Below are 17887 nucleotides of genomic sequence, written 5' to 3' on the forward strand. Positions count from 1 at the left end.
ATCTGTTGGAATTTATGTAGTAACTAATAACACCTGATTAGTTCAGGAAAACACTGATCACCATGTCTGCAGCATTACTTACAATGTATTCATGGAGGAAGACATAGAAAAAGATAAGTTAACCTATTGGGCAGACAGAGATTGGTTATTTATGCTTGTTTCCATATAATAAGGCACTTTCGTTTCAGAAATAATGCTATGCTGTTCAGAGACACGTGTTAAAGTTGAGATACACTTACAAAGTAGCCTGTTCCCAAGCTGGAAGGAGCTGAGCTCTGCAATAAAACACAAAGACAAAGTGGAAAATCAGTGATGGTTTTTAACACGTTCCAATCCACATAGCTCATTACCAGCCCCTTCCAAGCTTTTCATCACTACATCACAGTACCAATGTGCTGCCCCTTGTCATCTGCTACTGAAACAAACACCGTGTTGCTTAATTTTTCCCTTTACATCTCTCAACGACTCTGAGATGGTAACGTGCTATTTACTGAATTCCAAGCTTCTGCGGTGGACGTAATTGCCAATTTATTTGACAGGCAGCTGGGTAATGAATTAATGATGGCATTTCGCCCTGCACTGAGACTAAACAGACACTCATCAACCAGCCTCCCTGACATGCTGACATTCAATGCCCTGGACTCCAGCTACTCAGCTTTGTGGCCACAAAGGGGCAGGCGGGAGGGGGAAAAGAAAAAAAACATAGACTGACTTCAAAACAAAAAGCCCGGTGGGTTTGGATGACTTTTTCAGTGTATGACCTGTTTGCCAATTTATTCCCGAAAGGCCCTGGTTAGTACACACATAGTGCTTTTCTAAAATGAGACATTTTGTAAACATAATTAGTAGTCTGAAATGTAAAGAACGCGTGGGCACAGAGAAGCCGCTTCAGTCAATGTACCATTTCCTGGAGAACACAGTCACTACGATTTCCCATTTGGATGTCCACATTGTTTGACAAACCAAGGATTTAGAAATAAAAGAAAAACAAACAAACAAACAAACAAAAACCTACAGTGTGAAAAAGATTTCAAAACTCAAAACCATAAAAATAATTAAACTAATATTGCTACCTTAGAAAATAATCAAAAGGTTTAAATGCTTAAAAAAATACGCATCATGCTATTCATTTTAAGTGGGACACGCTATTCATTTTAAGTGGGACATGATTTTCATTTTAAGTGGGACATGATCACAACCTCCACATTCACAGGAATTAAGGAGATAAAGGGTTTTGTTTCATTAGTTTTTCATCTAAGCAATGGGGATTACGCAGCAGGTTCTCTGAGAGCCACGGTGAGAGACCTAAACATCTCAGACCTAATCCAGGTCACTGGCTGTTACATTAAAGGGCAAACAGCTCCCGGTGCTATGGCCCTAGCACTTGAAACACTTCAAGCCAGGCCAGTCAATGGACGAGGAAGCAGAATGCAGGGGATAATTCTCGGGTGAGCAGTGGGAAGCCCAGATGACCAGCCTTTAACCCCTACAGCTCCGTTTGTGTGTCAGTTCCTTACCACGGCCGTGCCTTCAGTACCAACAGAGCTCTGTGAGTACCAGGAGCCACACAGGGGCCCCAACCAGCCTTGGCAAGCTGCTGGAAGATGCCCAACTGGCACACTATTGCAGGGAGCCCCAGCAGTACATTCTCTCTACTTCTGAGCACTGAGTGAAGCACTGACACAAAAGAAAATAAGCCCCCCAAAGGGGCTTACTCTTTCTTTTTACTGAATTCTGTGTAGCAGAAGTAGATGGTGCCAAGAAATTTAAAATTAACAGCCATATTCATTGCAAATAATCAGAATATTACTGTGTGTTCACCAAAGCACTACTAAAAAGAGAGGTTTAGAAAGGTTATGTACGTATGGGGAAAGGCCTTCTGCTTTAAGCCATTAAAAATTAAAGACTTAGTAAGAGGAAATCATCTTGGAAGTCTTAAGGGTCCCAACATCATAGTATCAACAAACTCTGCTGGGACAGCTTATATGAACAAACAAAACTGCTATGGAAATTTGGAATGTATGTGGTTCCTGCCCCATACTCTATCCCATACTCTGCATCCCAGAAGGACTCAAGACCTGCAGTTCACAGCTTTGGTTGCAGGAGCACAAGGGGAGCTGTACAGACAACCAGAGTTCTGAGTCCTTCTGGCCCCACTCCTGCCCCTCTGGGGCCTCCAGCTCCCTCTGCCAACAGCACTGGCAGCAAGATGCGCCTGGTCCCACTGACAATGTCCCCAGAAGCTCCTCCTCATCATCATCAGCGTGCAGCTGGGAACAGCCAGGTGACCACCACAGCCTCAGTCGTCACATGGCTAGAAAGTGCCCCTCATGGGCCATGTACGGTGTTTCATGAGCCCCCGATGCCTGCAACACCAGGTTGAGAGGATTGTATGGATCCCGATCAAGTCCCACTCTTTACTCACAACTTTTAAAACTTACGGTAAAGGCTGAAAGCTCCAAAGTTTGCATTCTGCATCTGTGTGTAGTTTTTGTCTGCTTTTTATTCCAAGCTTTGGAAGGATTAAATATTAAAACAAAACAAACAAACAAAAAAAGCAAAAAAAAAAAGTTTCCCACTGAATATTTCCATTCCTTCAAAAGCAATGCTGCAATGGCTATGAGAGGACAGTTGAAACATAGCAGTCAAATGACTTTGGCTGAAAAGAAGTAGTTTTGTGCATTTTCAGGGAGTTTGACTTTGCTTGATGGAAACACAGCCCTTCACAAATTGCATGCTGCATATGGATAGTACAGTTTGCATACTCTTTTTACTTTAAGTAGCTACAAAAGACTGCATTGCACATGCATGAATGACTAAGTTAGCTGTGTTGTGAACTGTGTGTTGACAGAGCATATAGGCTGAAGCAAGGGCTATGCAAGAAGGTAGCTTCTCACCTTTTTGATAACTCCCAATAGCGAAAGGATCCTACTACCCAGTGCCCAGCCTTGGTACCAACTGGTGAATGTGATACTGTGTATGCAGCATCTTTACAAGCCCATGCTGAGTCGTGATCCTGCACTGGGTGGTTCTACATCTCTTATATAAAGTGTGCCTATAATAGAGGTAATGGTTTCACTTTCCCCCTTTGCAAAATTAGACATTAGATATACCATTTGATATTCACACAACCACTAGCAGAAGCCTGCATCAGGTGCCCATCAGCAAAATGCAAGCCACTTGCTTAAAATTTACAGGATTTTGGTTTTGTTATTTTCCTTCGTCTCTTTTCCAATTTTTTTTTCCTTCTTAAAGAGAAGAACTTTTGGCCTAGGAGCAAAAATGCAGTAACCCTCATGTAAGCATTAGTTTACTGTGTACCAAAGAAAATTACATCCTTGAGGTCTTGGAAGGCACAGTTATACCCATTTTGCATATATATTGTGCATTACTTGGGGAGCTGGGTGGGGAGAAAGGCTGTGTTGTACATATTTGTTCTGGCTATTGTTTATGCAGGTCTGACTGAATGAAGGAACAGTGGGTATCATTTCAATTTCTGATGTCAACATCAAATTACTTATTTAATTTCATGCCTGGCGAAGCATTGTATAGCTACACGCAGAATCATTTCACTTCATTTGTTATGCTGTGTTTTCTTGGCGATTGGCTTGCCTTCCAACTGACAGCTTTAATTACGACATGAATTTGATTGCATTGCCGAGGAATTAACATAATGCAACAAAGCATTTAAGCACCCAACCTTAGACACACAAACACACATACACACCCTCACACCCACACAAAGAAGCAGCCGCTGCAGCTGATCAGCTTCTGGCGCACACACACACAAACACACACTGAGCTTTGCTGGTCTTATTCCACTTTAGATACAGCCAAGATTACCAGGGATATTCTGGAGGAGAAGTGCTAAGGATTTCAGAGCACATAACCCAAAGTCTGTTTCTCAATTTGTCTTTCTTTGGGCTTAGCGCACAGGTGGGAGGAATGGGAGGCAGGGAATTGCATGTCTCGGATTTGAGGCAGAAACCATGAGTTGTCCAGAGGCTTACACTGCTGGGGGTATGAAGACCTTTCATCCTGAGGCAGACAGCAACAGACCTGTGGGCAGGGCACCCTGGGACTTACTCCTGATTCGATACCTCATTGTAACCTTTCCTCAAGTGTAAAATACACAATGTGGTAGGAGCACACAGCTACAAAGCACCAGGGAAGGAGGAGTTCTCTTGAAAGAATGTGTGAGCTTTGCTGAGAGCACGAGACTTTTCCTGCTGGGGATAAATGGTGTCATCAGAAAAAAAAAGAAACATCCCTGTCCCACTTCTTACTCAGAACTGGAGCAACATTCCAGACAGAAAAATGCCAATGCTATTAAGTTATTCTCAGCAAGAGCAAGCAGAGGCCAGGCAGTCCACACTCCTGTCGTGCAGGAGACATGCGCTGCCTCCCAGCCAATGACCAAAGGCGAGGGCTTTTACCACCCATCGCTGAGAGCTGCTGCCAACTCCGGCAGGGCTGAGGGCACCCAGAGCAGCTTGTCTGCCCTCTTGTCTGGGTGGGCTTCCACTGCCCCTGCATCGCCACTGCCAAACTGATGAGCAAGGCTTGTCAGGAAAGCATGAGCTTCAGATCTGTGACAGAGCAGGAATTCAGGAACATGAAGCAAAGAAACCAGTTTTGGGGTTTGTATTTTATTAGCACAATGCTGGGCTGAACCCCCAAATATTCTGTGCATTTAGGATCCAGGTTTGCTGTAATTCTCACATTTTCATCAAGTAATCTCTTGGCTGCTTTGTAAAACATGGCTAAAAGGTACCTCACGTACTCCAAAGTGGGAAGATTCAATTAAAAATAAATACATACAGAAAGGGAAGGAAAACAAGTTGACTGAGCTCCAAGCTGAGGAAAAGAGAAAGTGCTGCCATCTTGTCTCCAAGCAAAATCTCAACAAAATGAATTCTACTACTGGCAAGATTTTGATGAGATTAAATTGACTACAGCACCCTATATATAAAGACGGAGCAGCTCTCCAATTTCTCTTTTAGGCCCCTGGAGCTACCTCTGCCCATAAAGGAAAAAACAAGTTGTCATTCCAAAAAATACTATATAGGGGAGAAAGGCAGGAAGAAATGGATTTATGAAATTCAGACAGGGAGATGTATTAGGGGACTGGCAAATGCTTGCAATGGAGCATTTGAGCAATTGTTATCCCTAATCTAGAAGAGGTCAAGTTGCCTGCTAATTATGTTCTCTCACAGAAGGGAGGGGAGTGTTTATCTGCCTCTGTACACGTGTGCAGGATGAAGAGAAAGGACTTGATGGAAATCAGTTGCACTGCATTGCATCTGACAAGAACATAGGATATTCCTCTTCCTCCTGTCTGATGCTATTTCAAGCCTCATTATGAGAAAAGCCTCCTGTTTAACATGGTCTTTTCATTGAATTATCTTCTTTTCATTTTAGACCACCTCTCTCTAAAATGCTGCAAATTACCTGCTTGGATCTCATTAGCCTGGAGAAGAGTTATCCCTTGTAAACACACTTGGCATCAATCTCCGTTACCCAAGGACTATAGGTACATTTACAATATGCAGAGTTGAAAGATATCTGACAGGAGAGGGAATGAAGCCACTGACATGTCAGTTTGCAACTGGATATTCATTATACTATCTCCCTCGTTCTGCATCTGTCACTAAGCTATCACTTAGGCTCCACATTAAAGCTCATGAAGCTAACATTTCTGTTTCAACAGCTTACTTACAACTAGGGATTTGAAAATTGATCATCCACCCAGAGTATATGCACTTCATTCATTATACATATTTCCATGCAGTAGCCATGTTTAATCTTACAATGCTGTGGGGCTACAGCACTGGAGATTCATCATATTTCAAGTCCAAAATCTACTTTCTGACCTCTACTTTCTGACCTCAGGGCTAATCTACCTGCAGTATTTTATATTTTTGTTCAATCTTCTGTTGAATACACAACTTTCTGTGCATTTCTTCTGAACAGTGTTAAAATCGGCGTCTTCAGAAAGAACATAGTCTTTTCTTCTGGACAGTAACCATTAAAAAGCTAGTATTCTAAAATATCAAAAGATATTTTGATAGATACTTTCTTCAAAAGATAGTTTTTAAAATAACCTTATTATGCTATTAATGCTTCCTTGCACCTACAAGCAATTTCAAGATGGATTCACCTATAGCTGAAAGCAGAAGCATCACTACCACTTTGTATGGCCCTGTCATTTAATAAAGCAGGATGTTTGTCTTTGGAAAAGACAGAAATGCAGAACAGTATTTACTTTTCTTAACTGGAAGGATCTGGGATAGGCAGAAGGCCACCACAGACCTATGCAAGAAGACAGCACCTCATGAATGCTTGTAAAATCTCAGCTGAACTGGCAACAGCAGGCCACAGAAAGACATGCTTGTGTTGCAGTGAGTTATCAAAGCATAAAGGAACTTACTTATTAAGCAAAACGTAAATTATACATAACTTGACTTTAAAACATGCATTTCCACATATATTTGAATAATGTTGCTTTTCAGCAACCTGTAAATCCCTGTGTCCTCTCTTGGGTGCACTAGTCAAGTTATATTTGCTGTTGACTTCCTGTTAACTTGCCATAGTGCCAAGACAAAGGTAAAGTCTTGTAAAAGCATGAGAAAAAAAATTTATTGGATTGGTAGAAGGGGAACCAGGACTCTGTTCTCACTGCCAAGTCTGGCACTGCAATGCTGTGAGCTGCCGGGAAGCACGAGTAAGCCTCAGAGCTCTCCACGCACTATATTGCAAGGGAATGACAAGACTAAATTAAAACCATGTTTGTAAGGAGTGGTGAACTTTTTGCTGGAAGGTGCTCTGCAGTTGTGAAGTTCATTGCAGTGGCTTCTAAGCTGTCAGAGGGCTCGGAGCAAGCTACAACAGCAATGGTGACAGGTTGATGGTCAGCTGCCATCCACTGCGACCTGTACCAAGCTTTTACTTACTACCTCCTCTGGTTTCACTCTCCTCTTCCAAAGATATCTTACAGCACTGAGACTGCCCTCGCCTGACTGCTGTGAAGGGTAGGCTCTGAAGTGTCTAACTCAAGGTACCCATAAAGGATGGCTCCAGGGGAGGAATGGGCCCCTAAAACAATGTGACAAAGGGAAGAGGAAAGAGCGCAACAGATTTTACACCTTCACAGAGAAAACCAGGTGTCTGTTCCAGCAATATGCACAACTCAGCAAAAATGGCTAGCTGTGTGCCTCCAGGCTTAAATTCACAAAACGAAACATATTCTTTACAAAGGTATTGCTTTTAAAATCTGCTCAATTCAGTTTTATTGTGCTGGCCTACAGAGGACACCATCTGGTATCTGTCATCCAAATCTACATGGACATGCTATCGATAAAATCCCCATTTCCAAAATGTGGGTTAGTTAAAAGTAGGGCCAGATTGCTGGCTGATACAAATTAGTCTGACCGATGTAGTTATGCTTTTACCAGCAAAGGATCTGACCTACAAAATCCCCACTTTAGATACTCATGCTCTTTTGGGACAGGAGATGTCATTATTTTCTGTGCTGTAAAACACTGCAGCACAGAGGACTCAGAGCCATGATTAAAACACTCAAGGATTGTGATGGTACACGTAATAAATAATAATCTAATTGCAGCAACAGATAGGTATCTGTATTTATTCATGTCAGAACAGCTCGTGTCATTCAGTGAATGGTCCGCATGCTTCACTAGAGAAAAACATTCTCTGCAGAGCTGCCATCTTAGGACCTTCCATAGTTTAGGTAGAGCAATAAAGGCAGAGCTTATGCTATTGTTGGCCATGTTATATCAATTCAATAGATATTAGTTATCTGAGTCTCTAGATACCCTAATACTTTCCATAAAGACAGAGCTTACCCCAAAGAGAAATATATTCTTCCCCTTCTGGGGGAGAAAAGAGGCCATCTCATTTCTCAACTACATAGAGCATTTAAACTTCATTGAATGGCCTTCAACTGTTTCAAAATGAATGAGCATTTTCACACCGTTGGACATTGTACCAAACTTTAAGAATTTTACTGAACTGAAGCAGGAGACTTAAGTTGCTTCTTCCCCTTTCATCCCTGAAAGGGAAGGGGATTTTAGCAACAAACTAGAGACTAAATCCTGTTACAATTTATGCCCCTCAGAAAACTACACTGGGGTTAATCAGAACGGTATTTGGCTGCTTTACTTACGTCACTGAGTCTTTCCCGAGAGCTACTTCGATGGAAACCTTTCGATTCCCCACTGGCACTTTCACTGTCGCTGTCTCGGCAACTGTTTTGACCTGGCTTGAGCTGTAAGAAAGATAAAAAAAACAAACAAACAGAGAAAGCAAGAGTTTAGCCTTGTTGAGATTAAGTTCCCTTGTCTACTATTCTTTAACCCAGGCCCATGGCTACACAAAGCAGCATTTTCATGGCACTTGCAAGGCTACCACTGGCACCATGCAGCCTCGGTGCCAAGGCAGGACCTCAGGGAGACCACGAAGGCTGAGAGCAGAGCAATCTTACGGGCACACAGCTCATGAGCAGGCCAGGGGAGAGAGAAGCAACATTCAGATCCCAAGGAGACCACAGTTTAAGACTTTCATTTTGGGAACTTTTACACTACTCAATTTATTCTTACCAAGTTACCATCACAACAAAGCACATGTGGGATCAATCCCCTCCTTATCACAGTGTAGGAATATTGAGGGTTTAAGATCAATGGAAATTTTCCAAGAGAAGAGAACGGCCAGTGCTGGACTAGCCCCTAACATTGTCTGGTACCATAACAACTTCCTGGCTAACCCCTGTGTTCATAAAACATCATCATCTATTTATCATGTAATGAGGTTTTTTTTGCCTTTCAAACACTGTTAATGAACTTTACTGGCATGGTAATATATAAAGATAAAAAATATATAAACCATATTTTCAGGACAATTGAGAACAATTGCATAAGCTTTCCCTCACACTGCAGGCTGTGCAGGCCAACGTGTTAGAACAGCAGCGTACTAAAACAAACATCTAGCACATACGTACATTATACACAAGCCCACAAACACAGCAAGAAGGTATGAACTACGTCTACTGCAGTGCTGAAACTGTATATATTTCTTTTAATGTAACTTTCCCTATGTTTTGCTTCAATATATTAAAATATGGCTTAAGCTTTGTTGACACCTTGTTGCGTTTCTGTGAAAACTGTTTACTCCAGGTGTTAATACTGACAAAAAGTCAATTTTAGAAATTTAGATTTTAAATCATGAATAAACACTGGCAGCAGAGACAGATGCAGAGAAAATACTTGGTGACATATCTAATGAAGTATTTTATGAGACACCCGGCACGCTTACCAACGTTCTTAAAGCAAATACCAAAGAACTTCCATAACTTATCCCAACTGCTAATAAATTCACAGTAATTTCTATTTGACAGAAAATAAATAGGAAATCACACTCATCTCCATTTCATGACTGGTGAGCAAAAGTTCTTTCTCCATGAACTCTCTCCACCATCTTTTCCCCCTCTTCCTTCTCTCTCTTATCATTTTATTCCAGTTTGCCCAAAAACATGCTGCACAAGGACACAAAAATTGCCACGCATTCTCTTTTATAGGCACAAGATGCGCACTTCTATTCAATATAGCCCAGACACATTCACAACTGCTTACACGCTGCTCCTTTCTCCCAGGTACACTACAGGAATGCACAAAGAACCCTCAACCCCATGCTTATTATCGGTTTCTCCCTTGCACTGCAGTCAGCTGAGCAAGAGCAAACTTGCATATTTGGCATGTGCACTGCTTCACCTTCATCCCTTAGTCCCTGCTTTGGTAAGGAAAAAAAGAAACAACAAAATAAAAACAAGAGGCAAAGGTTCAACAAGTATAGTTGATTGATATTCTTTTATGTTACTTCTTCCAATAGGTTTCATTCATTAAACTAAGACCCTCGTCCTTTCCTGGTACTCTGTGCCTTGGTCGCTCGATGCCACAGAAAACAACTGGTTGTCCTTTGGGGTTTCCATTCCCAGGCCTGTGGCATCTCCACAACCACAGGTGTGATGACAGTAAGAACAGGATGATATTCCCTTGACCAGGATGATATTCCCTTGACACTATCCAAGCAAGAGTTACTTGAAAGATAAGCCAGTGGGAACTGAAGGGCAGCAAAGCTCAGATGGGAGCCGGAAAGCCACAACAGATGCTCAAAAGAGTGGAGAATCTGCAGGAAACCCAGGAAAACTACCCAAACCCTATACCTCCTCCTTCAGGAGTGAGAAGGTCAAATGTTTGGCAAACATCTATACTGGGTAAAAAGGGCAGTTCTGTGTGTTCCCTATCAGTCAAAAAAAATGTAAAAGAAAATACATAAAACTAAGAAACTAAGGGCTTAGACAAACAAATGAGTTCTAATGCATGAGCACAACTGGAAAAAAAAAAAAAGCACTGGTATACTCTCAACTCAAAGAAAATGTAACATAAGAACTGTAAGTTCTTTATCAAACACAATTTCATAAATAAACTAAATATTCCACAGCTCAGCCAGAAAATCTCAAGTAAAAAGGTTTTTATTTCAAATAGAACGGTTTATCAGACAGATGTAACGGATTTAGGTAATATTTTTTGGAGGTGGAGGGGAGGATAACATATTCAAGAAGTCTAATACTTCATATGTAACTCGCAGATTTTATCTAGGACCACCGTGTACCGTAATTTTATGGTCCCAGATTTAAAATTTAACCAGCCAAAGGAAAAGGGATCAAATTTCCCTGACTCAGTCTTTTGTCAACAAACACACAGTGATGGAAAAACTGTTACTGTAACTGGGGCCTGAATAATTTTTTGCAGTCTTTTTTTTTTTTTTTTTTTTAGAACTTCAATTTATTTCATGCAAAATTGTCATGCATTAGGGTTTTTTGTTTGTTTTAAACTAATCATAACTCTTTTTTCATACTTGTGACATTGTGAATTCTAGCTATTTACAAAGAGAAGAGACACCCAGCAGGTGCTATTCTTTTGGACACAATTTACAAGGAATAAGAGAATACGACTGAGATACCCAAGTTTCAAACTCTGTAGGAACAAAGTTAACTGCATAGACCAGACAGAAAACTCAGAAGTAAGTCCAAGTTCAGATTTATAAGCTTTCCATATTTTCCTTTCTTTTTTTCCTGAGTTACTCCATACGCCAAACTGTTGAGGGTTTACATTTTATTCCAAAACCCATCAATCTGTGCTAAATTAAAAAAAAAAAAAAAAAAAAAAAAGCATGGAAATGTGCCCATTGTCTTCTTGAAGAACTTAAAGTTACACACAAACGCACATGAGAACACTTAATGTGGAAAGGCAATGGTTCATTTCAGTCTACTCACAAACATTCAGCCACTCGAAGTGATGCTGGAATAACACAGCACTGCTAGAAAAGGTCTGCAAATAAGAGACCGGATTTTCAGTTACACTGCAGGGACATGGTGCATTGCTCTGCAGCACACAGGATCCCTAAAAGGAGCTTCCCCGAGAAAATGCAAATTTTCCTGCTTGGAAGATATTTGAAGTGCTACATTCACAACTCTTGCTCCTGTATCATTCTTGTCAGGGTGCCCCGTGAAAAAAGCAAAGCCAGCACAGCTCTCCCATGATGTCCACACAAGCGCCTCGAGGACTCTCCCATATTAACACAGACGTTGCTCTTCCATATTTGCACTGAGCCAAGAACAAAGAAGGACAGCAAAAAGCAAGTTTGGCTCCATGCTTTCAGTGGGAATGAATTTATCCACACGTTAGGATCTCATATGGGTCTCATGAAGAGGAAATAGAGGGTTTACTAGATCTAAAACTCTGAACACACAGGGCACTGCTGGCTCGCAAAGAACTCCGCAAGGTCTCCCTGGGCACGGAAGATAGATATATATACAGGCAGCAAAGTGAGAACCAGGAACCTGAGCCTGCTTGCCCACACGGGAAGGCACGGGGCTAGGACCCCGGTGAACACCTACATCTTCACAACTTTTCCAGGATTTTTTGGAAATTCTCAGCATCATCACATCGTATTTCTGGAAAGCTTTTACCTCACTACAGAACCTATTAGTTTGTAATGCCTGATGGATGATACTGAAAGTCAAGCATAACTGGATAACTGCATTTTTTCTATTATAAGTAAGAAAGGAAAAGGAAAAAAAAAAAAAAAAAAAACACCACAAAAACAATGTGGAAGGATTGCTGCTGGCTGAAGTGCGGGGCTGGAACTCAGCAGCAGGTTTTATTTCTGAATCCCTCTCCCCATACCTGAGGCCCTCTCTAGAAAGTTAAAATAACTGTATGTCTTCCTTACTCTCCCAAACTGGTCTATTTCAAGTGTTTTTGTTTTTGTTTTTCTTTTTTTTCTTTTAGCAGGGACAGTTTCCCAGGAGCTGACTGCAGAGTACACAGCACACAATTGGGCCCCGTGGCACTCACAGCTCTGGGGACTACGGGGGTACCAACAACCGTTTCTAATGGGGAGGGGGCTCCACTGCCAGAGTGCATGCATAGAGGAAAAGAACGAACAAACAAAAAACACCCTAAAACCACCCCCACACACCTGGGGTTTCACTCCTCCCTTGTGTACGGCCACAAGTCTTCTGGAGCCTGGGTGCCAGCGGGGCAGCAGGGCCTGCTGTGAGGAGAGGCCAGGCCTGGCTCCAGCCGGCGCTGAGGCAGCCCCACCACAGCCACTGCTGAGCCAGTCAGTGACACCTGCGGCACCTCTGTGAAAATGTATTTAAGAATGGGCAGAAAACAACACGAAAAAAATGAGGAGTGGGAGGAAATAAAAGTGAGAGGGAGTCCTGTGAGCACCCAGGTCAGAGCAGGAGGTGCACCAGGGCTGAGATTCCACCACAGCCCAGAGACAGCGGGGGAGAGTGGGGGCATCACCTGAAGAAACCAGGGCCTGTGGAGAGCCCGTGGTGCAGCCGCTTCTTCCTCAAGGAACTGTCGGAAGGACCCACAGGGAAGCTGTGAGGAACAAGGAGCAGCAGCAAGGAACTGTCATGGGTTGACCCCAGCCCCCATTCCCCAACCTCTGCACTGCTTGGCGGGGAAAGCCAGGGAAGCAACATGGTTTAATTGGCTTCCCACTATCCAAATGTGTTTTAATTGGCAACACATTGAATTAGTTTTCCACAAGTCAAGTTTGCTTTGCTTGTGGTGGTCATTGGTCAGTGATCTCCCTGTCTTTATTTCGACCCCCAAGCTTTTGCACCTTCTCCCCCTGCCCTGTTGAGGAGGGGGAGCAGAGCGGTGGGCACGCAGCAGCCCCTAGCCAGGGTTAACACCTAGCCAGGGTAAATTCCTAGCCAGGGTTAACACCCAGACAGTTTTAATGCCTCCCCACAGCTCGGGCAAGCAGGCAGCTGCTCATGCACTGACTTGAACCACTGAGCACCTATCACCCTGCGCTGCCCTGCAGAGCGACGCAAAACGGGTACTGAGCTGCAACTGCTGCAAAGGGGGTAATGACTTCAGAGGGTATCTGAGATAGCACTGGGATGGGAGAAGAAGATGTATAAACTAGTGACACTGGCAGTGACTGCTTGATGAAGAAAAAATAGAGAGACTACCTCTGGCCTAAAGATCACAAAGAAACTGGCCAGACATTGATACAGTGATTAATAAATTGAAATAAATGCAAAAACATCAGCATGAAACTGATAATTAAGAGTCTTGTTTCAGGGCATGGGGAGATTTTCAAGTGACTTGAAATCTTACAGAACTATTTTTGCACCAGTAAAATACTCAGCCCTGTTTTGTGACAGCAAAAGTGTAAACTGAATATGCATCTGTGTCCAGGGGAAGAAGCTCTCTGTTGCTCTTCATACTGGCATTCAAAGTCACAGGGTGAAGTAGACCTAAATGTACAGGCTTATGAGTAGGATAGAGGATAGATCTCCAAGAAAAGTGCTATTGTTACTATATTTGTCAGACATTTCTGTGAAATGAGGAAGGGATGGGGGATGTAAGCCATAAAACACTCCTAAAGATAACCCATAACAACACGGCACTCTGTTGCCTTTTGTCTCAGAACGGAAAAGAATGAAGGAGAGAGATAGTCGATCATGTTAAGAGGCATAAGGAGGAATAAAAGGGCAGCTGAGCACCAAGCTACAGGGAGCATCATCCTCTCAGGACTGCAGTTTGCTTTGCTGGATCCCTAAGCCACTTTAGATAATTCCATAGTAGCGGTGCCTGGTTAGCACATAACAAAAAGGAAAATAAACCTATGGAGAATTTAGCAAAAGCCTTTTTCACAGAGCTTATATATCATGTCAAAAACACCCTAATGTGGCTCTTCTCAGCTTTTTTTTTTTTTTTTTTTTTCTTAATATATTTTAATTTAAAACTCCATACCATTTGGCAGCAGTAAATCCAAGCTATGGTATAGTTTTGAGGCGCCTGAGTTTCCACACCATATGGAATTAAAGGATTATTTCACTACATTATACTTTAAAGTTATGAATACTAACACTTCTCCGAATTATAGCGCAGCCAGCAAACTAAGCCGTTACCAGAGCCCTAGAGGAAGAGGACACCTGCTCTCCAAGGGATGGCATAACCCTACTGCAGGAGGGGAATTATGCTTTCAGTTCTGCCTGTCATTCTTTATTTACACAGCTTTTGCAAGGGCAAGATAGTCCAAAACTGGTCTGATCCAGCTCCCACCTGGATGAATATATTTTCTAGCTCAGATTAGCTAGAAAAGTGAACAGGCTTGTCACTTCTCCATTAGCGATGTTTCCTGACTCCAGAAAGCCTCAACAGGAGCAGTCCCATCCCAGACCCACAGCAGAAGTTTGTCCTGACCACACTGACAGCCTACACATACGAGGACATTTCTATATGCTCCTTCTTACACCGAGTTTACTTGCATTTTGCTCTCTGGGCTTTCCCCAGCAGCCTAGACTCAAGCCAGGCTGTGAACATGCAAATTTTTGTCACTACTGGGAATCACAAACTTCTACCCGAATGCGGCACACGTGGATGAAGGCAGAAGCACCAGCACATCAGGCAGTTGCCCACGGCTGCCTGCTGCTCTGGGTGGCCAAAGGCCAGAGGACAACAGCCAATTCTGCTGCCTGTGCAGGGTAAGCCCAGCTGCACTCACTAAGGTCTTTGTTAGCAGCTTGGACAGTCTCAGCATGATTTATCATGAATCTATCGGTGGTCCTTCAGGGCTTGGAAGAGGAGGAGCCTGGCTTGTGGCACATAAAGCAGGAGAGAGGGTGCTGGGGGGCAAGAGAGGACCCATGGTTGCAGGGAGCAATGTTGCACCGTGCTGGCTGCACTAACCACCTGCTGGGGAGGGAGCCAGAGCAGTGGGCACCGCCAGACACCTGTGTGAGGTTGGGGGTCCAGGAGGGGATGGACTGCTTGCGCCTGGTAGCATCAGATGCCTTTGAAGGTGATGTGTCGCCTGAGCACAGGGAGCACCTCCAGCACCCCGCCGTGGAGCTGACCCATTGACTCCCTGCTCGGTTTTACCCACTTGTTTATTCCAATGTCAGGGTGACCACGTGCTCCAGGGAGTCCAGTTTTTACATGCTTTGGGAAGCAAAACCTAACTGCAGTTCCCACTATCCCCCACCCACTCATTAGGGCAGAAAAACAAGCGGGAAATTAAAATACGTACTGTTGCATTATTTTGCACTCAAACATAGCTTTCACCTCAAAATCTGTTTACTGTTTCATTTCAAAATTCACATTGAAACACGACTGATTCTAAACTACAAAACAACTGATTATAAAAATCAGAAGTATAACATCAGCGGATTAACGGGTGATGAGTTAAATGTTGTTCAGTTGAAGGGTGCTGCTTTTTATATGATATCTAGAACAAAGAAGAAAACGTCTTTAACTTTCCTGGTCCACTGAGGTTTCACACACAGGTCACAGCTCCCTGGCCCGCAGCACACAGTCCCACAGGTAGGAACATCCACTTTGTGAGTATGGCACAAGCACAGCCTAAGAAGCTGGTCCCTGCCAAACCCACACCCCTGAAATGCCTTCTATTAGTCAGAAAAGAACAGCAGCAGATTTCATGCAGGACTGAGTATTTGATTACAAAGAAAACACTTTATCAATGACTGAGAACAAATCTGGCTGTATGAAAACAAATAAACGGAGAGCTGCTTAGCAAGAAAAAAATAAAAAACAACAATGTAAATCCAGGCTTGTTACTTGTGATTTAAATAATGATTAACAGTTTTCATTTAAATACTTTCCTTTAAATCTATCCTGCTACTGACACAAGTTAGACTAATACTACTTACACAGCACTTACACGTCACCCAAAGCTTTACAGGTGGTTTAACATGGCAGCCGTAGGTCTGGAGCAAGACCTCTACACTGCATTTCCAGCAAAGCTACGTTCACTGCCACGACTTCTGTCTGAATAGCTAAACAAAGGAGCAGTACAAGGAAAGCAAATCAGAGGTGAGATAATGAGGAGGAAGAATATTTACAATGCACAAGTTTAGGCAGTAAATATGAAAAAAGAATTCACACCGAGTGTGCACTCTGAACAATATTAATACAAAGACATTTTTCACACCGGGGAAGAAAAATCTTGTTACCTGAGAGATACAATAAAACATTTGGAGAGGCTCTCTGTGCATGTCTTGATATTTAATCTTACAACAACCAATGCACAGCCACCAAGAATCAGGGCCTACATGCCATCGCCCTGGGATATGACATCCTTAGCAGAAGATGAAGCTAGTTTATTTTGCATATTTGTGTGGTAAAGGGAGGTAGACCAACAAAGTAAAGATTTTATCTTTTGTTTCTTCCTTGTCACTACTGAGAATAGAAAGTAATTTCTTGTTCAAAAATTCTTTTTAAGAAAACTAAGAATAAACACATGTATTTTTCCTATTTCCTGTTGACAACAAATCCAAATCTAATAGAACTTGAATAAGTAACTATAAACAATTACCTAATTAGCTCCATGATACAGAACAAGGGTGTCTAACTTACTTATACTAAAGCACTGACAGTCATTTCCTGCTGCCTTTGAGCTGATCCAGAGTCTGCTGCTGCACTTGCTCAATACATCGGAGCAGAGGAACTCATCCTCTGCTGCCGTGAATGGGGGAGATCCTCATGGAAGAAATAGCTACACCCCACTTCTCCCAGGGAGAATTTGGCTATCTAGCATTGTTATTACAGAAACACCAAGTGACTGGGATCTGCTTGCAGCAGCAACAGCAGAAGCCACAACGGCTAAGAATAAATAGCATCCTTGCCAGAGCGGGGGTGGGGGATAAAGAGAACGGGCATTTATTTCCAGATCCTCTTCTCCTTCATTATATGCTTGGGCAACCTTAGATATATAGCACACAGAAGGTACCTTGAAGTAGCTCTGTAGCTCTATTTTATCTAAGTTACAAAGGGAATGCAGCCCATCATTTTTTTTTCTGTGCTGTTTATGCAGAAATCAAAGATAAATTTGGCATAAACTCATCACACCTCAGAATCATACATACATTATACAACATATAAAGTGTAACAGACTTGCTCTGTTCCCCAGCTCCTGTTAAGAATGGTATGAAACAGCAAGCTGTTGGCAATTGCAACAAATGAAGCGTATTTCTTGCACACTTTAAAAGCTGAATTGCAAAAAAATATAGGCTTCTTCTGACCCTTTGCATTTTGATGGTTGCACAGTGAGAAATACAGCCTTTAAAATTACACCTTGCAAAGCACTCCATTGTACCAATCAATCTCCCCAAGCAGCTTCCATAGCCCAGTCTCGCAGGGTACAAAGAGGAGGATAAAGAACGAGAGCCCAGCTGGTCTGCTCGGAGGCAGCCAAAGCCGTGGCCATTGGGGTAGAATCGATTTGTCCTTCTTGATATTTACTCAGTCCCTCT

At 42.6% G+C, this 17887-nt stretch overlaps 1 protein-coding gene across 7 annotated transcripts in view; it reads right to left on the reverse strand.

The window, feature by feature from the left end:
• AUTS2 (activator of transcription and developmental regulator AUTS2) overlaps positions 1 to 17887 on the reverse strand; it is a 763436-nt gene that overhangs the window by 418714 nt on the left and 326835 nt on the right. For all 7 annotated transcript variants that reach the window (XM_082776109.1, XM_082776112.1, XM_082776110.1 and 4 more), the window contains 2 exons: positions 8186 to 8287; positions 240 to 275 (listed from right to left, as the gene is read on the reverse strand). In XM_082776109.1, coding sequence (XP_082632235.1) covers positions 240 to 275; positions 8186 to 8287 — 138 coding nt within the window. The remainder of the gene's footprint in view (positions 1 to 239; positions 276 to 8185; positions 8288 to 17887) is intronic.

The sequence above is a fragment of the Aythya marila genome, assembly GCF_965140915.1.
Source record: "Aythya marila genome assembly, chromosome: 20".
Classification (NCBI taxonomy): domain Eukaryota; kingdom Metazoa; phylum Chordata; class Aves; order Anseriformes; family Anatidae; genus Aythya; species Aythya marila.